At 41.5% G+C, this 24,245-nt stretch overlaps 1 protein-coding gene across 1 annotated transcript in view; it reads right to left on the reverse strand.

Moving 5' to 3' along the window:
- Positions 1-24,245, reverse strand: part of LOC310926278 (contactin-associated protein-like 4) — a gene marked incomplete at both ends in the record, with an annotated part of 108,412 nt that overhangs the window by 43,061 nt on the left and 41,106 nt on the right. Inside the window, 3 exons of the mRNA XM_083888378.1 lie at positions 9,485-9,676; positions 10,097-10,244; positions 19,691-19,884. Coding sequence (XP_083744504.1) covers positions 9,485-9,676; positions 10,097-10,244; positions 19,691-19,884 — 534 coding nt within the window. The remainder of the gene's footprint in view (positions 1-9,484; positions 9,677-10,096; positions 10,245-19,690; positions 19,885-24,245) is intronic.

A 24,245-nucleotide genomic window follows, 5' to 3' on the forward strand; every position in this document is an offset into this window, starting at 1 on the left:
GCTCCAACAGAAGGAGATATTGTTCTTTTTGTCTTCACTGTTCAGCAGAAAACAAGTACAGCCGCAGTACACGCTGCAATAGCTGCGTGATTAAGCGGTCCACGGTGACCTGCTAGTACTAACTGTCTTTAAGCGGAGAAGTTGAAACTGAACACAGGTGTCTTCTTTCCAATACTTTGTCTTTCCAGAAAGCTCCTTGGGCAATATCACCTAATCATATTGTTTTCTGCTACTGCAGCTCTGCGCTCCAGCTCTAAATCTGTTTACAAAGGACAGCATGAGAGACCTTATCAAGAGACAGATTGTGATAATGTTTTCAGGATGTCACAGCATCATGTGGGTGATAAAATAATCCTCTAAATCAATTTACAGTTTTGGGGAATTGAGATTATGAAAGACGAAGAAAGACACTGCTGTCCAGGGCTGTTTTTCTGTCCCTCTTCTATCAGTAAAGTCTGATCCAAAAATAAAAACATGTATGTATTAGGGCTGTCAAAAGATTAACATTTTTAATCAGATTAATCACAGGGTATCTGTGGATTAATCACGGTTAATCACGATTAATTACCATTCGTAAATATGCCAAAAAAATTCTAATTTTCTCTTTATATTGTAGGAACGGACAGATAAATAATACAACCTATACAAACTAAGTAAAAAATAAACATAACATTGTAAAAAAACTCACATTATAAGACAATATAAATAAATAGAAAAAATAAAATGCTGTAAATAACTTTAAAAAAAAACTATACATTGCACTGTAAATAACTCACATTATAAACAAAATATAAAGTATAGAAGTTTCTTGTGGTACTAAACCCACAGCAGGAAATTCCTCATCAGCACTTTGAAGCACTGCTTCTACTAGTTAGCGTTAGCGTCAGCGTCAGCTAGCATTCTGACGCTAATGTTAGCTGCTGTCTGTGTCCCCGTTAGTTAGACAGTGACTGTTAATGTTATGATTATATCATTATCTGCGCCAGCAGCGCCACTTACAACTGTGTGTCTTTCTTTCTCTTTTCTTCATCCTCTTTTTTTCTTCCTCTTCTAACTTCCTGATTGATAACTCCTCTTCATTTTCCTTCAGCTTCACACAGGTAAACGTGAGGAGACGTGGGGCCTCTTTAGAGAGGTTTCCTACTGAGATGTCATTGCAAATCAACCCTTGTTGTTTAAGGGAGACAGGGATGCAGCTGCTCACTGATGTATTTGGGCTCCGAGTGTCGGGAACCCCCCTATCGGCTCGGGGCCCCAAGCGGTTGCCCGCCGCCTTGCCTGTTCATAAACTGCACGTCTACCCGTAGCGCGATGAAAGTGAGAAAGTGCGTTAATGCGTTAAGCCTCACGGAGATTTAACTTCTCTTAAATCTGTTTGCTAAGATTCTCATGTACGGAAGCGTATTGCATTCACTTGAAAAAAAAAAAAAAAAATCCTGTTTTTCTCACTAATTAATTTTCGGTTTGATTTTTTGAATAATCTTTTTTCTGTTTTTCTGACTAATATTTTTTTCCCCTGTTTTTCTGTCTAATTATTTTCCTGTTTTCGGAGTAATTATTTTTCTGTTTTTCGGAGTAATTTTTTTTCTGTTTTTCGGAGTAATTTTTTTTCTGTTTTTCGGAGTAATTTTTTTTCTGTTTTTCGGAGTAATTTTTTTTTCTGTTTTTCGTGCAAATTTTTTTCCCCTGTTTTACGGAGTAATTTTTTCTGAGTTTAGAGAGCATTTGAAATAATAAACACATTCACTCCTTTATTGAGAGTTCGATTTATAACAACATGGATGGCTTGTTTAGTTTAATCAAGTTTTACTTTGATCTGGGTTTAAGACACTGGGAGATAGTCCTGTCTTTAAGTCACATAGATGGTATTATCATTAGTTTGTCGACTTTACGCAGGCACCTGGGGACTTTGCGGTTGTTTTAATTGACCCGCTACGGTAGATCATTTATGAGGCATGTATGTGCGGGAAGGAGTCACCATATGTGTATGCATGGATGTATATCCATGGGTGTATGGGAGTCACTTGCAGGTTGGAGGTTCTCGCGAGAGTTCTCGATAATTCAGAAAAAAAATTACTCCGAAAAACAGAAAAAAGAATTACTCCGAAAAACAGAAAAAAAATTACTCCGAAAAACAGGAAAATAATTAGACAGAAAAACAGGGGATAAAAATATTAGTCAGAAAAACAGAAAAAAGATTATTAAAAAAATCAAACCGAAAATTAATTAGTGAGAAAAACAGGATTTTTTTTTTTTTTTTCAAGTGAATGCAATACGCTTCCGTACTCATGACTATGGTAATGATGATTGACATTCAGTACATTTCGGATGAACCAACCCAATTAACTAGATAGCGAATATAATGTGTTTTTATCTAAAATGTTTATTTTTATTTCAGATAACGAAAAGGTTTTTTTCAATTTTAGTTTCCGTTTTTTCATTTGTTTGTCAACTAGAATAACCACTGTGGCTGTTTGCAGGTGCAGGCAGAAAGAAGGTGGTTCTGGGATGTTGGGTCACACTGATGAGCCTTCTAAACAAAGTTTTATGATTTTTAAATCATGTTCTATTATTTAGAAATGAGTATTAAGTGCCATTACTCAAAGAATGGAACCATTTGTACAGCTATTGTGATTGGGTGATTGATAAAGCCTGAGTAAACACAGACACCTAATAATGTGTCAGGAGTTGTTGTAACAAGTGGTCATTTGAGTTGCTCTTATCTCAAACTCGTCCGGTCATTCTCCTCTGATCTCTGGCATCAACAAAGTATTTTTACCCCAGAGAAAAACTCCTGCTCAACTGAGCTCATTTTTATGTTGACCCAGATGATGGCACTGCTGTATTTACAGGAAAAAACTGTTTAATATTTGTGGAAGGAATTTCAGCAAATAACATAAAATGCAAACATGATGTTGGTGCTTAAAGGGACACTGTGTAGTATTTATGGGTTTATATAACCCAAAATCCACTTTTTTATACATATTATGTGCTCCTGCATTGTCTAGTCGCTGTATAATATTCTTTGTTTAATTTTCATAGTGTTTCAAAAAGTCATGTAAAATAACACGGTCGCGGGCCGCGGTTGCATAGCCACTGTTAGCAGCGAGACGGCATGTTTCTACCGGAGCCTGTAAGGACAACCGCGAGAGTACAAATCAAGCGTCGCTTTACATCGTAGCGGAAGTCCCGCCTCCTCTCTCTCCGCTTCGTCTGCTATGGCTGCAGTAGCTCGCCCTCTCACAAACCTCACGAACCTCATCTGCTGACACGGCGAAAGACGACGAGGACGACATTTGACCGGCTGAGGATACCGTAGCGCTCAGGGAAGGGAGGGGGTGAGCAGAGGAGCAGTTCTTTGTTGTAAATTTCAGCCTCTCCTCTAGATGGCACTATAAACTACTTACTTCACCTTTAAGTAAAAGCCAATGCATATAAATAAAAAACAAATCAGTGGCGTTAGGATTGTTGCTATAAAAATGTTTTTTTTTTTTTTTTGACACCAAATATATATATATATATATATATATATATATATATATATATATTTGACACAGTTACATTTGACAGGTCCACAAAAGGATGGACTTAAAAGGTTAGGATTACTGTAGTCCATCCTTTATCTACCGCTTTATCTTCACCGGAGGGTCGCGGGGGTTGCTGTGCCTATCTCAGCTGACATAGGGCGATAGGCGGGGTTCACCCTGGACAGTTCTAGTAGATACATGTTTCATATTTTTAAGACTTCTGTTACAAAAGCAAACTCTGTGTCTGTACCACACATCCAGGGGCATCTTTGTGACTGTAAGATTTTTATTGCAGTGACCATGTTCTAACAACATCACTGGTTGTCACTGAAAGTCATCTTTCCCCCTCTCTCATATTATGTTATGTCTTTAACAGCCACTGTTCAAAATGTAACTTCCCTCATCTTTTCTCTTTAGAGGATGACAAACTCATTTTCCATTCATCTTTCAAAAAACGTTGGATTTCCATTCATTTTGCTGCACAGAAGGGCTCAGCAGTACGCATCCTATTATACAGCAGGGGAGTGCAGCACAAGAAAGACTTCTTTTGCTATCTTTGCTTCAGGCTCCTCTTAAAAAACAGAGAGGCTGCTGCCTGAAACTCTCATGAGGCAGTTTGCAACATAAAAATCCTAAGGCTCATTGTAAATCACTGTGGACTAAGTGAAATGGGAGTAAGGAAATGCAACAGTAATCACCACAATCATAGTCTTTCACTTCCTCTGCCAACTGGTTGCCTGGAGGAGGATCTGCTTGTAGCTATGGTTGCACTGTGGTATTAGAGAAAACCTTTGTGATCATGGTGTTTTGTCTTTTATAGCTGCAGCTTCTTCTGCATGTTTCTCTGATGTCATCCAAATTTAGATTAGACGGGATTAGATTTGAATTTACTGACCTCACACTGAGAAAATGGGATAGAAGAAATAGAAGTATAGATATAAGTAATACAATGGAATATAAGGTGCAGCTCATGGCCCAATAGAGCCGGTTGCCGGGTTTTGAATCCCGACAGGCCAAGGACTAAGGTACCTCTGAGCAAGGTGCCACCCACCCAATCCCCATTGCTTCCACATTGTCACTGTGCTTTCTCTCGTGTATTACAGCTTCCGGTTGACAGTTGACAGGATTTAATTTAATTATGAAGCAGTGGGCTTCACTCCACTGTCACAAGGTCAGATTCAGGAAGTCATTCCTGCTTTCAGCCATCAGGATTTACAACAACTCCCTGTAAAAACTGACTCTGCTTCATTGCACAACTTGCACAATATCTCTTTATGAGATCAGTCTCTCCCTTAAGGCCATTGCACCTGATCCTACGGGTCATTCATTCTTTCATTTATTGCACTATTTTTTTATATACATTTGTACACTTATTTATGGTGAATTCTTTTTGTGTATCATATTTTGCTGGAGTGCCAAAACAATTTCACCCCTTGGGGATGAATAAAATATTTCTATTCTCTGTGTCCAAGCTGGCTTATTTTAAACATGCATGGGAAAACATGAAAAAAAAAACATTCTTTCTGTGCTGTAACTGCATGTTTCTTTTTCTGACTCTGTTTTCTAGATGCCCCACAGTTTCTCCTACCAGCCTTTTTTTTTTGTCTCCATTGTCAGTTACCACAGCCATTTTTTCCACACCAAATTCAGGTCCTGCAGCAATTTTGTTTTTGTGACACTTATTTGCCTTTTTCAATTGCATGCTCTTTATCTTTCTCTACGCCCTCTCCCTGGTTTCTACACAGTCATCCTTGCTCTTCCTGGAGTTTACAGTCTGTAGACAGGGGTAATTTAGATCAATAGCTTGCAGCATCCACCCTGAGCCACAGCGTGCTCCTCCAGAGTCAGCTGTTGGCTGGAGAGGAGAGGTTGAAGCGTATTTAGATGTACTATAGCATTATAGCAGAGTGCAAAATATTCTCTGAGACTTGTTATAGTTGTTCTTCCCATTCGGCACCCTGATTCTCTTGGTCCCAAGCTTCACTGTGGCTGTGCACTCTAAAAAATAATACTGCACATTACTTAATTCAATCAGTGCAGCATTTTTACACTTAAAAATATTGAGTTGATATGAACGCTCTCAAATCAGTTACACAAAACATGAGTAAATCCAAGTAATATTGTTTAGGTACATCTGCATTAATTGACTTTGCTCAATTACCACATACATTGAGTAAATGTAACTTAAAGGTACAATATGTAGTATTTATGGGTTTATATAACCCAAAATCCACTTTTTTTCAAAAAGTCATGTAAAATAACATGACCGCGGACCGCGGTTGCATAGCCACTGTTAGCAGCGAGACGCCATGTTTCTACCGGAGCCTGTAAGGACAAACGCGAGAGAACAGAACAAGCGTCTCTTTACTTGTAGCAGAAGTCCCGCCTCCTCTCTCTCCGCTTCGTCTGCTACGGCCGCGGTAGCTCGCCCTCTCCCTCGCCTCACGAACCTCATCTGCTGACACGGAGAAAGACGACGAGGACGACATTTGACCAGCTGCGGATACCGTAGCGCTCGGGGAAGGGAGGGGGTGAGCAGAGCAGCAGGTCTTTGTTGTAAATTTCAGCCTCTCCTTTAGATGGCACTGTAAACTACTTATTTCACCTTTAAATACTGTTTTTTCTGACATTTTATGGACCAACCAATTCATCGATTAATCGAGAAAATAATCGACAGATTAATCGATTACGAAAATAATCGTTAGTTGCAGCTCTAGTCTGAACACCTAAATATCACATGTCACATTTACTGGCTCCCTGAGTCGTTTCCTTGAGTGTAACATTGCAGCTTTATTTCAGTATAATCTCTGCTCTTTTAGGGCTGTTTATTTTTGTCCCCGGCTAACCTCAGTCCTTTGACTTCTTCGCTATCAGCTTGTTTCTAACGGGAGGATGTGACAGCTGTCACTCGGGGAGCTGATGTCACAGTGACGGCTGTCGCAGATGACACCTTTTCTGTGGCTGACAGAGAGTAGACAATACCACCAGGGAATCCAAACTCTTCCCAAGTTGTGGGAATTGGACAATATTCTGTTTTTTATTGGATGCCTGTGGAGAGGGAGTGACACGAGGAGGAAGCAGCAGGCTACTTACTCGTGTACATTTAAATTGAGGGACAAAAATGTTGCATTAAATGTAGAGCACATTGTGTAAAAGTGAGCCCTGTGCTTTAATGAGACATGCAGGTCTCCATCTGAATATACATCAGAAAATAAGATTCAGTAGGTGTGAGGAGTGGAACGGATAGATTGCCACAGTATTAGAGCTGTTCATGTGCCAAAAGATCATGCTCTCATTCCTCAAACAACTCCGAGAAAATGCCAAAATGTCGGGCATGTGGCAGGTTTTCGTCCCATGCCACTGCACACAATTATACCACAGGTCAGGCCTGTAATGATGGTCACACTCTCTCACCTTTCCACATTTCACACATAATGACATGTGCCAAAAACTTTAGTGGGGGTATTCCCACAGAAGTCCAGCACTATTTTATTGTGTGCAGTTGTGCATCTGTGCGGTCACAAAACAGACTGTGAAATAGCTGCCTTCACATCACGACGCCATGAAAACTGGTGTAGTGAACTCAATCATCAACCTGCACCTTAAATTTATGTTATTATAGTAAGAGAAAAAAGTCAAATGTCCCCTCCAGTGGTTCCCTACTTAACATGCTGAATATGCAACTGACATTTAAGCGCTGAGGTAAATGTTTTAGGTTTTACAGAGTTTCAAGTTCACTCACTCACTCACTCACTCGCTCACACGCCTTCTACCACTTAATCCTGCACATGAGGGTCACGGGAGTTTCAAGTTCATAAATGTTAATATATCTCACATTAAAAAACTGACTGAAAGTCAGGGATTTTTTAATCCATACAGTTTCAATCATTTTCACATGAAGCCTTGTAAACTTCCCAGAGCCTCAGTTTCAAGGTTTAATTTGACATCCAACATCGATGTTTAGTTCCACTAATGGCAAAAAAAAAGCAGATAATAAGAATCCTGAGTGGTATCAGAGACATGCACTAATAAAACATCCATCTTCTACCGCTTTATCCTCCACCTGAGGGTCGCAGGGGGAGCTGTGCCAATCTCAGCTGACAAAGGGCGATAGGTGGGGTCACACCCCGGACAGTTCACCAGTCCATCGCAGAGCCACATATATGGACAGACAACCACCGTGGACCATGGGAGAAAACCGGAGAAACCCAGAGAAAAACCCAACCACACATGGGGAAATCATGCAAACGACATGCATAACTATTGAAAAACAGCTAATTTTGCTGTTTAGACTGGTTTTGACGCTCTTGATTGACAGTCACATCGAGGGCAGAGGGCCCGTTCCCCCGAGGCGGCTCCGGTCGTCATATTTACAGCGATAGCCCGCCCGGCAGCTGACGAACCCACCCGGTGATGAGGAGGCAGCCAGCGGGGGACGAGAGAAGGCACAACGATTACATATGTCCGCGGTGCGGTATCGCTGTAAAGCAGACAGCCGGAGCAGCCTGCCACCTTCGTCCCGAGCCATTCCAAGCCGACCTAGAGCCGCTCGCGGTGCACCACCGGCGGAGGAAATAGAGATATATTGCAGGATTGCCAATTTTTTAAGAAAACTTTGGAGTGAGACATCAGAGCATGTGGGGGCAAATGTATGGCTGGCCCAGTCGAGGTTACCACCACACACCCGATATATTTATTTGTATTTAATGCTTTGTACAATATGCTTTATGTATTAATAATGCTTAATACTCATAATTCTTTATTCAATAATACGGTAAAAAAATAAAATAAAATCTATGTCAATCCTATGACCTTCATGGTTGAAGTCCACCTCCTTAACCCCTGGACTACCATCAGAAGAATATTTATGGATGTATTGGCTCACCGTTTTTAACCATTAGTCTCTGGGCTGTATGATGTCATACGCCTCAGAGATAACTCAGCCCAATTGAAACCGATTTTTCAACAGTTAAAAAGGCAAATATTTCGAATTTGGATGAAAACTGATTTCTAATATTTTTACATGTTAAATATTATGTACACAAGACCCTAAATTACATAGAAGACTTTTGTGGATTTGGGTTTACAGAGACTTTAAACATTTCTTAAGGCTGGCATTTGATGAAAAGTCTTAACGCACCCCTGTGGTTGGCACACACCCTCCGGTCCCCCTTCTTAAAAAGAGGGACCACCACCCCGGTCTGCCAATCCAGAGGCGATGTCCCCGACGTCCACGCGATGTTGCAGAGACGCGTCAACCAAGACAGTCCTACAACAACATCCAGAGCCTTAAGGAACTCCGGGCAGATCTCATCCACCCCTGGGGCCCTGCCACCGAGGAGCATGTTAACCACCTCGGCAAACCTCAACCCCAGAGATAGGACAGCCCACTCCTAAGTCCCTAGACTCTGCTTCCTCATTGGAAAGCGTGTCAGAGGGATTCTTCGAAGTAATCCCGCCAACGACCCACAATGTCCCGAGTCGAGGTCAGCAGCACCCCATCTCCACTGTACACAGTATTGATGTTGCACTCCTTTGAGAGGAAAAATTACAGAATCAGCATTTCTATAGGTCCCAAATAAGCCTTGATTTCACTGTGTTCTCAACCACATAGACAAATTAAAACTTCATTTCCAAAACAAGGGAACCGTGTAGCTCCATATGCAAAGAGCAACAACAATGAGAATTACCCATGTCTTTACTGGTGTTTTGGTACTGCTACGTCTTTATGACAACAACCAAGTCTTTTGCTTGTTCATATGTTCAGTTTTGTCCATAAAATAGATGAAAAGACATATAAACAATTCCTCTGAATATGAAGCAGTCCAGTTCAACGCCAATGCAACTTTCACAATGCAACTTTCTAAGAAATAAACCCCTGATGAGACATGAGAGGAAATAACAACCAAATGCTACATCCTGATATTGTATTCTATCATGGAGTGACAATATTGTACCTTGTTGGTGATAGAGCAGCAGTCGTCCTTTCTCCAACACCAGAGTGAGGCTGTGATCTCTCGGTCCCTCCGCGTGAAGGAGTGTCCCAGAATTCTTCATGGTCTTGAAGTTCAGAGAAATCATCTCCATTGCCGTCCAACTCAGTCTGAAGACCAGACTACTGCTGCCATCAAAGTTTGCCATGTCAGAAGCTACAGAAGCAAACACACGGTAAGATGAAGAACTTCAAACTAAGATGCAATGTTATACAGTAATTCAGTAATCGTAATTAGGAGAAATTTAAGATTACAAAAGAAAAGTGTAAAAATGCAAGAACGCTAAATATAGCTTTAAGCTTCTGTCGTGCAAAAACAAGTGGTCACTGATACACACTAAAAACAATTACAAGTGATTTTGTTGTTGGTTTTTTTTTTGAGGGAATGTGAGCAAGTAAAGAAGACACTTGAGTTGGTTTGTGGTAAATAAATTATTATATTTGGGAATCTAATCATTACATGCAGTTAGAATTTGTAATTCGATCTGTTGCTAATGTTCGAAAATAAAAAAAGTGCGATTTTCAACACAATTTATATGGAAATGAATAGTAAAACTCTACAGAAAAGAGGACTTACTATATTGACAGCCATATATTTCAAGTCTGAGTCCAATTCTCCCAGTCGGGTTCCAGTCGAGGGGAATCAGCCGGAGGTAACGAGCAACGACAGGCTGTTCGAGTTTGTACTGGACCACCGTGTCCGCATTACTGTTACCTGGAAAAGCCTGAAACGACAGAACTGCGTGTTAGTTTTGCCCAGTTTTCTGCTGCAGTGTGTGTGCACTTCTGAGGGAACGGCATTTGTAGTAATTGGTTCCTTGAGTACTTTTTAACCCGAAAAACACAGGTTTTGCTTTTTTTTGCAGTTTTTGTAGCCGACCCTAGGTCTAATGACGTTATAGAGACTAAAGAACAATTAAACAATTCATGTGGATAGAATTGTAATAAATAGTAATTCAAACGAGTATATGAAGTAATCGATGGAGAAATTACTTTAATGTAGAAATGTACTTCATGATTTTAGAAAATAAAGATCTCGAAACTGCATTTTCAAACACTGAGCTCACAGAGACCATTGATCTCAACGCTGCTAATAATGTCTCACTCTCACTGAAGACCCCCCACACACCTGCTCTCTTTGTCTCTTTTGTGATCAATTTCTCTGCAAGCCGTTCTTCCTTCTCTTACCAAACCTCTCTTAAAAGACTAATGGCTTCCATTTCCCCATTCAGCTGCCTGTGAGAATCCAGGGGGAATTTTTTTTGGAGCTACATATACATCTGTAAGAACATTTGAAAAAAAACAAACAAACGAAAATAAACTGTATTTGTGGTATTATGTGGCTTTCTCTGTCCTCTATATAGAGTGTGACATTGTCTTAGGGCTTGGTAATAATTCAGTGACAATCTTTTTCTTCAGTATCATTATGGTTTATGCACTGTGCAAACAGGCTTGGAGAATGGATGTCCAATGTTTTGCCCTCAGGTCCATGAAATGTTTCTGTTTTTCAAAACAGTTAACTAAGTGTAACGAGTAGGGAGAATGGACAAGGAAAGGAGTGGTCAATCAAATTTTTCACCTGAGCAGGAAGTAAAGGGAGGCGGGAACTGATAAATAGGTCACACCTGAGAGCTGAGGAGGAGGCGGGAACAAACAAATGCAGCTGGCAGGTGGAATGAAAGCAGGAGAAGGAGTGCTGACCAATTAAGGGGATTTGGAAGTTTTTGGACAAATAAGAAAAGTAAAAATGAAAGACAGTTTGGTGTGTAACGAAAAACTAGAGGAACAAGCTGTTCCTAGGAGCAGGAGACCGTGAGGATCTTAAAAAAAAACCTGCCTGGATACAGTGGCTGACGTCTCAGTTGGACAACACCTACCAAGGGCAGATAAGTCCAACTTTTCTGGAACTCTCCTGGTTCTCTTAAACCCCCCCTCTCACTCTCTCTCTCACACACACACACACACACACACACACACACACTCTCACACACTCACACACTCTCTCTTCCCCCCGTAATTAATTCAGATCCCCCTGAAACGGCACTGATGCGAAATGACTCAGAGATATCCAACCCCCGATCACGTCTCTCTCTCTCTGAACTGACTGATACGTCGTGTCCCCGTTTTCCCCTCGTCCTCCTCCTACTGAACTGAACTGAAAATACTTTATTAATGAGAAGCATTTTTGACATTTTTCCTGTTTTCTCGGCTTGTTGATTTTGAATTTTGTTTGAGTTTGTGGATGGTCCAATTCAATTATTGATTGAATGTTGAATTCTATCTTCTAATTTTGTATTGACTTTTAAGGTCTCATTCACTTATTATTTCTAATATAATTTCCATGAAAATATGATGATTGGTTGTATATTTATTTGATGTTGGCATCTTTTGTAGCTTAGAGACAAGCTAACCGGGTAACCTCTCCAAAAAAATGAATATTTAAAAATTATAAAAATTGACAGGTTCGCCTTTTTAATAGTCCTGTCTGGCGCCCAAACTTACTTTCGTTTTGAGAGGCTTCTGCTACGCTACACTAGTTTCTACAACTTTCACTCACTGAAACTCTCTCTATTTATCTGTGAGTGTGTGTGAAGAAAAGATCAATCAGGCAAAAGGCTTATTTGAAGGTATTGCAAAGGTAAGTTGATGTTAAGGTTAGTAGTTATGATTAAGGTGAAGTGCAGGTACTGTAAGTCATTTTCTCTGTCCTCTAATGTCATCGAGACACCCGTGTGTGTGTGTGTGTGTGTGTGTGTGTGTGTGTGTGTGTGTGTGTGTGTGTGTGTGTGTGTGTGTGTGTGTACTGATGTGACCATGTAAGTGAAATTGGCTTTTCTGGTGCTTCATACAGTAACTGTGATCTTGGTGACGGCTTCAGTGCTTCGCTGGGCCGTGCAGCAGAGCGTTAATCTAGTTCCTGCTGAGTCACAGACAGCAAGAGTGGCGTCTCTTTTACTCGCGTAGGCAGCTCTTAAAATATGATAATGCATTTCATTACTGAACTGTATAATGCTTGATGTTTGCGTAATTAGGTTCAGGCCAATAAAGTGTACTGAATTAAATAGAATTAAATTAAGAAGAGAAGCGATGAGACAAAATGACAAAGGCTCTGAGAGTGATCGTTGTGAGCTGACAGTAACTTTTTTTGATTTTTTTACAAACTAGTTTCCAAAGTCATGAGTCTTACTCCTCTAATAACTTAAAGGTCACATAGAGTGGTCCTGTTGCACATATATGTGAGTTATGGAGGTCTACTTACATATATTAAGTTGTTTTTATGGTCAAAATCCTCCTAGTTGATGTAAACAAGCCGATTGAAATCTGTCCTTTTCGAAGCACTTGTCAGTCGCGCTATTTCAGCCATAAATCTCGCCCGAGAAGACAGAGTGTGTTGTGATTGGCCAGCCAGCGTAGAGCCTTCCCACCTGTGTTGTGATTGGCCAGGTATCTGGAAGTGACGTAATCTATCACGTCAGCTCTCAGAAGCGCAGCTCCCTCTCTGGAACGGTGGATGCACTGCTCCTCATTATCAAAACATTGTTTTAACAGTGTTTAAAAATAGCTTCTTCACGACTCCCCGCCGCAGTCCCTTTTATGACTTTGACCCAGAGTCAGACCCAGAGTCAGAAGACACTGTTGCTCGTGAAACACCTCCACAACGGACGTTATTCTTCTTCTGCGGTTCAATGTACGTAACCGGATGTGCCCGGACTAGTGCCCGGAGCAGGACGATCGGTTGTTCAGGAGAACCGCTGCTTACGTAACTATAACGGGATTTTCAGTGATCTCGTTGAGCCCCGAGATTACAATAAAACACAACGTTCTCAGCAATGGCTGAACTGTTTGTTTCGAACCGTCAGGCTTCATAAACAAGGTAATGACGCAGATACACACCAAAAAAACAGCGATAATATCTAGTTCCGCTTTAAGCAAATGGAGCACAGCCTCATTTGAAACTGTGACATATAAGTAAATTTAGAAAGATATTCACAGATTTGAAATTCTGCTATCAATAACATTAAAAGAAAAACAATTTCATAAACAAATGTGACATATCTTTTTGATCATCGTTATGTAGAAAAGAGCAGGAGAAACTACATCGACTACGTGCCGTCGTCACTGAGACGGTGTATTAATATCATGTAACACTGTGACCTTGAGTGTCTTGAAAGGCGCCTTCAAATATAATGCATTATTATTCATTATTATTTACAGAATGGATTAACGACACACGTCTCACGTGTGTTTCAGCAAAATGTGTGTTCAATATTATTGATCACGGAAATTTGAATCTGTGAATATCTCTCTGAATTTACTTTGGCAATAATGATTTCCAGGCTTTTGAGAATATCTTTGTAACTCGTTCCCAACCTAAAATAAAACTCAAAACTCACATTATCTCTGTCCTTCGTGCAGCTTTCAGCCCCTTTTTGCATATGCAGCTTTCAAGGTAATTCTTGGGAATTATATTCATATTATTAATTAGTATTTCTTGTGCAAGTTATACCTATTGTTTGTGGCCACAAACTAGTATGAGTATGAGTATTTTCCCCCCATGTCATGTCTGGGGATCCATAGCCCTTGGATACGTAATTGCATTATTGTTAATAAAAGTTGTGTATAACTTTGTACAGTATTTATCCATAGACATTATTGCAGCTATGTTGCACTGTGTTATGAATAGTTTTTGAGAAGTCGTTCTTGACGAATACATAATCATTAAAAATGCCGAATTCATCATTACAGTGATGAGTCGCTGCTTCCCAACCTGACACAACGATTAGGAACAAAACTAGATTTGCAGACTTGCCATTTTTGCCATTTATCAGGATCATTATTTAGTCCAAATTGGATTGGATACACATTTCCATCCACATCATTTGTTCTCTTATACTGCAGGTATTCTCTGCAAGTTGGATAAAATGGTTGCGGCTGGTTGAGCTATTTTACAGTAGCCAGCAAATTTAATGAGCACATCAAGTCTCTGGTCATTTTTCATTTGCTACACTTTCCAAGACAAGAAAGCAAAAAAAAAAGGAAAGACAAAGCATGTAAGCTAAGGAGTCATTGACCAGCTAATGCAGCTATTTTTGCTGACAAATCTCCTCCTCTCCATGAGAAACTAAGCTGGCCTGACTAATATATGGAGCTTTAAAAACATTCTGAAACCTGATATGGTATCATTGCTTTTCACGCTGAGTGTAAAATTAACTCCGTTTGGGGTCTGGCAACCCTGCTCTCAGCTTTTAGTGATGACTTCCAGGCTTTTTCGAACGTCTGCACCTTTATGAAGACAAAATTATATCCTGTCAAATGTGACTCAAACTCTCATCTCTGGGTCTGATACTGTAACTAAAAGTGCACTCTCACATAAAGAAGAGAGGGGACACTTGACCGCTTCTCAAACATGTATGATTCTGTTCAATCTGTGTAGGCTGCTGCATCAGTCTCTCTATCTCTACATTAAAAAAGGAGACATGCAATAGTTAACAAAAAGAAAGAAAAAAGAATGAAACAGTGGGGAACAGTGTAGTCATGAAGCAGCTACAGCGCTGAGGGAAATACTTTCTTCCGATCCTCATTCGAAGAGCTTCACACATCAGCTGCAGTACTTTAAATCACAGCAGGCGTCTCTCAGCTCTACAATTTAGACACTCAGCTGACACTTATCATGACCGGCTCACAGTAGACTGGCTGGCGAGTGTTCACTCTGTGACTTGCTCAGAGACTGTTGATGGACACCTTTGCCACTGCAGCAATCGAAGCTGTGACTTTTTTTTTTGTCTATCAAGCTACAGCCCACTGTCAGCTGAGGTTAAACAGTTTTACAGCTGCTCCTGCAGTTAACACGGACCCGACCAAGGTTCCTCTCATTGTTCCATCAATTTTTAATAAGGAGTGAAAGGCTCTTGGTGAGCAGAGTTGCTGCAGTATTTGTCCTCGCAGATCAAGTAAATTGTGACAGTGCGGCAAAATGTATATAAACTTCAATAATCTGGGAGCTGTTAAGTGTCCATGACAATTAAATATAATACTGTTCGATTGGTAATCGTAGTGTTTTAATCCAAGACTGTCACTAATGCTGTACTCACATGCTGAACACAGTGGAGGTTTTAAGTGGAACGTCATGTTGAATGTGTCACGGGTTGCCAAACTACGTTGAGCGTCCATTTTTTCTTTGCATTGCTCGTGCTGCAAAGAGCAGCAACATTTTAACTGGCAAGAAACTGGGAATTTGTAAAAATGTATATGTTTAAGCTCAAACAGTACATGGTCTGATCAAAGCTCTACGAAATGTCTGTTCTTCCAGTTTACAGGATTTTTCATTAGGTTCTGCGTCTAAAAATGGTGGACACTAGGTGTAGCCATGACTTTTCCGTAAATTAAATTATTAAAGCGGAACTAGACGTTCCTATTAACGCTGTTTTTTTTGGTGTGTATCTGCGTCATTACCTTGTTTATGAAGCCCTGACGGTTCGAAACAAACAGTTCAGCCATTGCTGAGAACGTTGTGTTTTATTGTAATCTCGGGGCTCAACGAGATCACTGAAAATCCCGTAATAGTTACGTAAGCAGCGGTTCTCCTGAACAGCCGATCGTCCTGCTCCGGGCGGTAGTCCGGGCACATCCGGTTACGTACATTGAACCGCAGAAGAAGAATAACGTCCGTTGTGGAGGTGTTTCACGAGCGACAGTGTCTTCTGACTCTGGGTCTGACTCCGGTTTAAAGTCATAAAAGGGACTGCGGCTGGGAGTCGTGACGAAGCTATTTTTAAACACTGTTAAAACAATGTTTTGATAATGAGGAGCAGTGCATCCGCCGTTCCAGAGGGGGGCGCTGCACTTCTGAGAACGGATGTGCTGGATAGTACTGGCCAATCACAAGACTCTGTCTTCTGGGGGTGAAAGTTCACTCTGAAAATCACTGTGAGAAAAGAGGATTTCTATCGGCTAGTTTACAGCAACTAGGAGGTTTTTGACCATAAAAACAAGTTAATATATGTAAGTAGACCTCCATAACTAACATTTATGTGCAACAGGACCACTCTATGTGACCTTTAAAGGAAATAATGTATATGTTCAATGCACATTATGCGCTAGGCAAAAGTGCTTCTCCACGTCAGTGTCAAGCAATTTGAGTTAATGAAACATCTTTGAATGCCACACGCTTCCACGAAATTGAGTGGACATTAACACTGAAGGAGACGAAGACAGTGCCGTGCAATCAAAACAACTGAAGTTGATTTTTCAGGCCCCATAAGTTTGGTCTCAGACCGAGCTTAACAAACTGGTAACCAGGAATGTTAGACTCACTTCGTCCCACAGCAACAGTAAAATAGTTTAGATTTGTGTACACTGTCTCTGGTGGGTCCAAATTCTTTGAGCACTTGAAAAGTAACACAATAGTTAATTTTCCTAGTAACTAGTTACTTTTATAATTTGTAACTCAGTAACTAATTCAGTTACTTTTTTGTAAAAGTAACTAATAACTGTTTTAATTTTTTGTCAATGTAACATTTCCAACACCGGTGGTGTGTGTTATTTGCTCGGCAATGTAGACCATTTTCATTTGGACATATACACTGTAAATATACGCACTATTAAAGCATTTCAGTTTGTTCTAGTTGTTCATTGTATAAATAACTGGTCCTGAAATGAGCTTCCCCGTTTTCAAAGACCAGTAGCTGTCACTGAGTGACATGAATTTCCTTACTACAAGCCAAAGAGACATTTTAATGAACCAGAGAAGTTAATGAGCAAGTCACTGAAAAATGGCAGTGAAAGTGTAGCCAAGTGGCACGATAGAAAACAATTTCCAGTTTTTTGAGGGTGGAACAAAAGAGTGCTGTGGGAGGAGTTAGTATGCATCGTTTGCATTTTGTCATAGGCTGTTATTGCCAATAATTAGACTTGTATACCCTAGCTTAGGTACAGATGGTGGCACGATCAGGAGTTGAGGAAATGGTAGAGGTGGTAGAGAGGAAAATGCAAGAGGTGAGCAATGGGAGCCAGCCGGGTATACAACAGTGGACTCAATTTCTTAGGGAAGGGGAAGCGGGGGAAACTGCCAGTAGGAGACCAGCACCCACCCTTCTGTTGCCAGGTGTGGTTTGAAAAACAGAGACGGACTTGGGCAGGCAGCTCCATTTCCCAGGAGTGATCTGCAGCACCACACTAAAGGCCACATTATACTTCTCCGACTGCGTATGCGTTATCCGTCTGCGTCACCACGGAGACGCCTCGAGCATTTATACTTCTGCGTCGTGGTGACGGACACTCGCTGCAATTTCCCGCCCGATCAGTAGGGGTCGCTACGCAAGGTTGTTGTGCTTCTGGCTACAGTGAGCAATGGCGTCCGAGAAAGAAAGAGAGAGAAAGACTGTTGTTGTTGAAACAGTGGCCGTTTCTCAATTTTCTGTGTGACGGAACGCAGTTTTAAGATAATTTGAGGCGAGAAATTGGCCATTTAGGATCTAAACATGTGCTGTGTGTGTATAGATATGACGTATTTATAGTTCGGCAGCGGCGTTATCGGCGGGGATCAGCTCCGCCTCTGTCAGGACGCCCGGAGCGCACTGAGAGCCGGCACAGAGCAGCTTCGCTCAGCCTGTCCTGAGGACCAATCGCAGCTCGTGCCGTCTCCGTTGTCCCTTGACGGAGTGACGGACACTTAAAAAATATTCCGTGCACCCGGAGACGACGCAGAGGCTCTTCGACAGGATCTGCGTCGACGCAGAGGACTCTGCGTAGCTACGCAGAGCACTTTACACAGGAGTATAAATTGGGCTTAAGGCCTGATATGGTGCTGTGGACCTGGTACTGGTAGAGCTGACCGTGCCATGGGAGGAGGGGGTGGAGGGAGCCCATGAGAGGAAGAGGGCGAAGTACACCGACCTAGTAGCAGAATGCAGGGAGAAAGGATGGACCACACGACTCTTCCCAGTGGAAGTGGGCACCAGGGGATTTGTGGGAAGCTCAACAACTTACCCCTACTACTTGCCCCGTGGCCTGAGGGGCAAGGAGCTAAACAAAGTCACCAAGGAGCTGGCTGAGGAGGCAGATAAGGCAAGTTTCTGGCTTTGGCTTAGGAGGCGGGACAAGGTGTGGGGAGTGAGCAACTCCTGAGAAAGGCTAGCTGCGGAGGGTGACTGGGAGACGTCCCTGTTCACTGCCCCGTCACCAGGGAGATGTTCCCGGTAAAGGGCGAAACATTTGTGAATGGTGGTCCCCGGCCGATGAGACGGCAGCTAGCATAATGGGCACCGGTGGAGGTGCGGCAGGCCTATAGAGCCCAGCTGGTGACAACATCTACCTGTTCAAATCAATTACATCAGATCTAAGTGAAAAGTTGAAATGCAGTTTTTGGTTTTCACTGTCATTAAAGGTCACATAGAGTGGTCCTGTTGCACATAAATGTTAGTTATGGAGGTCTACTTACATATATTAACTTGTTTTTATGGTCAAAAACCTCCTAGTTTCTGTAAACTAGCCGATAGAAATCCTCTTTTCTGACAGTGTTTTTCAGCCGCGATGTTTCAGAGTGAACTTTTCACCCCCAGAGTCTTGTGATTGGCCAGTACTATCCAGCACATCCGTTCTCAGAAGAGCAGCGCCCCTCTTTGGAACGGCGGATGCACTGCTCCTCATTATCAAAACATTGTTTTAACAGTGTTTAAAAATAGCTTCGTCACGACTCCCCGCCGCAGTCCCTTTGATGACTTTAAACCGGAGTCAGACCCAGAGTCAGAAGACACTGTTGCTCGTGAAACACCTCCACAACGGACGTTATTCTTCTTCTGCGGTTCAATGTACGTAACCGGATGTGCCCGGACTACCGCCGGGAGGAGGACGATCTGTTGTTCAGGAGAACCGCTGCTTACGTAACTATTACGGGATTTTCAGTGATCTCGTTGAGCCCCGAGATTACAATAAAACACAACGTTCTCAGCAATGGCTGAACTGTTTGTTTCGAACCGTCAGGCTTCATAAACAAGGTAATGACGCAGATACACACCAAAAAAAACAGCGATAATAGGAACTTCCGGTCTAGTTCCGCTTTGAAACATTACATGTATTTCCTATCCTTTCAGCCTATATGTATGTACAAATGACCCATGTACAGTATATCATATCACTAGTGTTGTGTTAGGTATTTTTGCTGGAGAGTTACCCCTAAGCTGTCCTCCTGTCGGTGTTGCCTCCAGTTGTGTCCTGTGTCGCTGAACATCAATTGATAGACCGTCAGCCAATCAGAGCTGCCATATCGTCCTTGTGTAGCGACAGCTGTGATTTGGGTCCGCCTCTCCAAGTCCACCTCCAACCACTGGTATCTGTCAGAGACCAGAGGGGACCAACCTCCAGCTCCTGCGTAGAAGACGGAGACAAAAACTGTGTTTTAATAATGATAATCACTCTTTTTGCAATTGTCTTTTGTATGTAGAGTGAGCGAGGAGTAAGATACAATCTGTCAAATGTGATTCATTTTAATCTTAATGAAATAATACTGTGAATTTCCACCTGGTCTGTGGTAAGATTTTAAACAAAAACCAAATCCTTGTTCAGATATTTGAGTAGTATCCACAGATTGGTGAGTGCTGAGGTCTTAGTGACTGTACCATCTCTGAGTCTACAGTTATTAATACATTAGTCAGCACATTCAGGAGAACTGCTGCAAGTTGTACTATTACAAAAGGCTGCGTAAATATGGTTTATCATCATCCCGGCTTTGATTTAAGAGAGAATGGGGATTTATGCGCTCGCAGATTTTCTCAACTTCCATGATGATAAATAATAAATCCTCATTACTGAAGACATTAAGTGTGATATATTTAAGTCAAAAACACATTGGGGAAATAGATTAAACTGTGGTGCACTACTTTTTTTTTTTTGTATGATGTACCCAGATATATTTTATGAAACTTCTAAGCTGAGGGGTAAAATTATATAACTGGCTGTTGGCGTAATACAACAAAACTAACCATACCAGAGTGTTTGCCCTTTCAGCAGTCATTTGCAGAAATTGTTGATGTTCTCTGGGGTAGCGTGTACCTTTTTGTGTGGGTGTCAGCTGTTGCAGCAGCTGGAGGTGACATCCAATGGTGTTAGAAATTAACTGGCTGTGTTCATATTGTAGTCTAAAATTAGTTTATCCCAGCAGCACTGTAGGGTGTCAGTGACTGCATTGGAAAATAAAAATAAAATCTGATGATGAACATTATATGATGAGTGGCTGTGAGCCTATTATGGTAATTATTTATTTATTTATTTTTAAAATGTAAAACCATATGATCATGGATGGAATGCTATTTATTGACAGTTTGTCACTAGTGCACAGTTAGTAACGCCGTTACGTTTCTCAGTAACGCGTAATCTAATTGATTACTCTTCTCATTATTATAACGTCGCTACCGCTACTGCCAAAAAATGTGTCGCGTTAATTTATTGAAGGCAGTTGTTTTACATCAGACCTCTGAGCCGAGCAACAGAGAATCCTCCTTGTCCTTGGTGAGGGTGGGGGGGGCACGAGACAATCGCAAAAGTGATGACGATTGGCTGAGGTTGAGTGAAATTCTGTGGTTTAGCCAATCAGAGGTGAAGTTGGGCGGGTGCTTAGTCTGCTTACTCACGCTGTGAGCAGCAAAGGTGCGCAGTAGATACAGGAATGGCGAGCCCTGTGGCTTATAGGACGATGCGGCTAGTCTATAGATTTTTTACGGGCTAACGGCTTCCACGGGGCACTCTAGCAGGAAGCGCAAGAGCGAGACAGACAGGTGGAAGAGATAATGCGCTGAAGAAGACGCAAGTGCCAAGAGCAACTTTTGCTCAAGTTTGCCAGTGGATCCTGACAGTGTGAAAAAATCCACAATCACCAGCAGGTTTGGAAATGGCTGGACTGATTTAAGGATTTAAGGATTTTTTTTTTTTTAATGGCGAGTGAACAGAGCAAGGCTTTCTTTTTTAAAATAGGACTTTCACAGACTTGAAGGGATTTCACTCTTCAAAAATCCCGTTTCTCCTCTACAAAGAGTTTTTTAAGCTCTTGCTCGTTATTATGCCCAACTAATGGCATAAGCTCAAGTTTAATGTAATCCTTTTGGAGCAGAAATCGTATCGAGTGAATAACATTTGTATTTGAACAAATAGAGGCTCCAGAATTGCAAGTCCAGTTCTAAACGGTAAAAAAACAAACATCAGACACAATGTGGTAGAATTCCAAATTCAATTGTGTTTACTTATTTGTTCCTGTGCCAATTATAGTCAGATTTATGAGTGGGAGGTTGCTATGGTAAATCTTATCTTGTGCTAAACTCAATTTTATTTCCTCCTGCTCCTCTGTTTTTCCTACACCTGCAGTTTCAGCGCTGAGCTTCCTGCCCAATAGGGCAGCAGGTTAAGACCAGGGGTAACGTCTACCTTGGTATTAGACATGGACTCTGACAACACAACAGGAAAGTGCAGACACGCCGACCTTGACTCATTACACCTGGAAGCTAGAAAAGACATGAGAGAGAGAGAGAAATAAACTGACAACTCCTGGACGGCAGAGGAGGAGTCAGACAGAAGGAGAGAGAAGAAAGATATAATGACTCATCGAGAACGAGAAGAAAGCATGAGAAGGAGATCAAATAAAGGAGATGAGAATATGAACATAACAATTGTGAAAAAAAATAATTGCCCAGTCATTCCACCACATTTGTAACTAAAACAGTAGTTTCTGCTATGCATCAGTTTTTATCAAGTAAATCTACTTGTTTTTCTCTCTCGTTCATGGAGGATACGGTCAGGTCAGCAGCACTGGCCTTAAAGGGGAAATAAGTAGTTTATAGTGCCATCTAGAGGAGAGGCTGAAATTTACAACAAAGACCTGCTGCTCTGCTCACCCCCTCCCTTCCCTGAGCGCTACGGTATCCGCAGCTGGTCAAATGTCGTCCTCGTCGTCTTTCTCCGTGTCAGCAGATGAGGTTCGTGAGGCGAAGGAGAGGGCGAGCTACCGCGGCCGTAGCAGAAGAAGCGGAGAGAGAGGAGGCGGGACTTCCGCTACAAGTAAAGAGACGCTTGATTTGTTCTCTCGCGTTTGTCCTTACAGGCTCCGGTAGAAACATGGCGTCTCGCTGCTAACAGTGGCTATGCAACCGCGGCCCGCGACCATGTTATTTTACATGACTTTTTGAAACACTACGAAAATGAAACAACAACTATTATACAGCGACTAGACAATGCAGGAGCACATAATATGTATAAAAAAGTGGATTGTGGGTTATATAAACCCATAAATACTACACATTGTCCCTTTAAAGCTGCAGTCGGCAGAAATGCTAGAAGAATAGATCATTGAGTTTTATGTGCAGGACATTAAAATTCAAATGATTTGGGACGGCAGCTCTCAGTGGGTTAGAGATGATCTTGGACATACTGTATATGTACTCAGTTTATACAGGACAAATGACCATGAGGCAGCCAATGTTGACTTGTTTTACTCTAGTTTTTAAAGTTTTGAATTCTTCCCATTCTTTATTTTTGAGTGAAAGTAGATGTTGCCAGTTGTCTTGCTGTATCTTGTGATGGGTCAGATTTCCAGAAGGCTGTAACTGGAGCTCTCATTCGCTCTCTCAGGGGTCACTTGATTTACACAATGCTGAAAGATTATTCTAGAGTGAATGATCAGTAAAACAAACATCCAGCCTACTGTACCTTAAAGCTGTAACCATCAAGATTTGCTCACTACGATACTTGTGTTAAAGCGGAACTAGACCGGAAGTTCCTATTATTGCTGTTTTTGTGGTGTGTATCTGCGTCATTACCTTGTTTATGAAGTCTGACGGTTCGAAACAAACAGTTCAGCCATTGCTGAGAACGTTGTGTTTTATTGTAATCTCAGGGCTCAACGAGATCACTGAAAATCCCGTAAAAGTTACGTAAGCAGCGGTTCTCCTGAACAACCGATCGTCCGGGCACATCCGGTTACGTACATTGAACCGCAGAAGAAGAATAACGTCCATTGTGGAGGTGTTTCACGAGCAACAGTGTCTTCTGACTCTGGGTCTGACTCCGGTTTAAAGTCATAAAAGTGACTGTGGTGGGGAGTCGTGACGAAGCTATTTTTAAACACTGTTAAAACATTGTTTTGATAATGAGGAGCAGTGCATCCGCCGTTCCAGAGGGGGGCGCTGCGCTTCTGAGAACGGATGTGCTGGATAGTACTGGCCAATCACAAGACTTCTGGGGGTGAAAGTTCACTCTGAAATCTCGCAGCAGAAAAACACTGTCAGAAAAGAGGATTTCTATCGGCTAGTTCACAGCAACTAGGAGGTTTTTGACCATAAAAACTAGTTAATATATGTAAGTAGACCTCCATAACTAACATTTATGTGCAACAGGACCACTCTATGTGACCTTTAAAGATAATACTAATAACCAGTGCGGTGCATTAATCACTGCACTACAGACATCATTTCAAGGGTTACAAACATGCACAGATTAAATCAGTACAAGTGTGATTACCGTTGTTTTGGACGGTGTTACGGTTCATTTACTGCGTTAATTGCGGAATATTCTACTTGTCCATTAAAAATCAATAACACGTCATTCTGTTAAAAGATAAATTGATGGCTAATCTGCATCGTCAACAATCTCATTTGCCGCGGTTTTTCGTCAAATCCATGAAACTCCATAAAACTATGTACAAATCAGTAAATGTGTCACTGCTGCTTTAATCCATGGATTTA

Source organism: Microchirus variegatus, assembly GCF_963457635.1.
Source record: "Microchirus variegatus genome assembly, chromosome: 4".
In the NCBI taxonomy this organism is placed as follows: Eukaryota; Metazoa; Chordata; class Actinopteri; order Pleuronectiformes; family Soleidae; genus Microchirus; species Microchirus variegatus.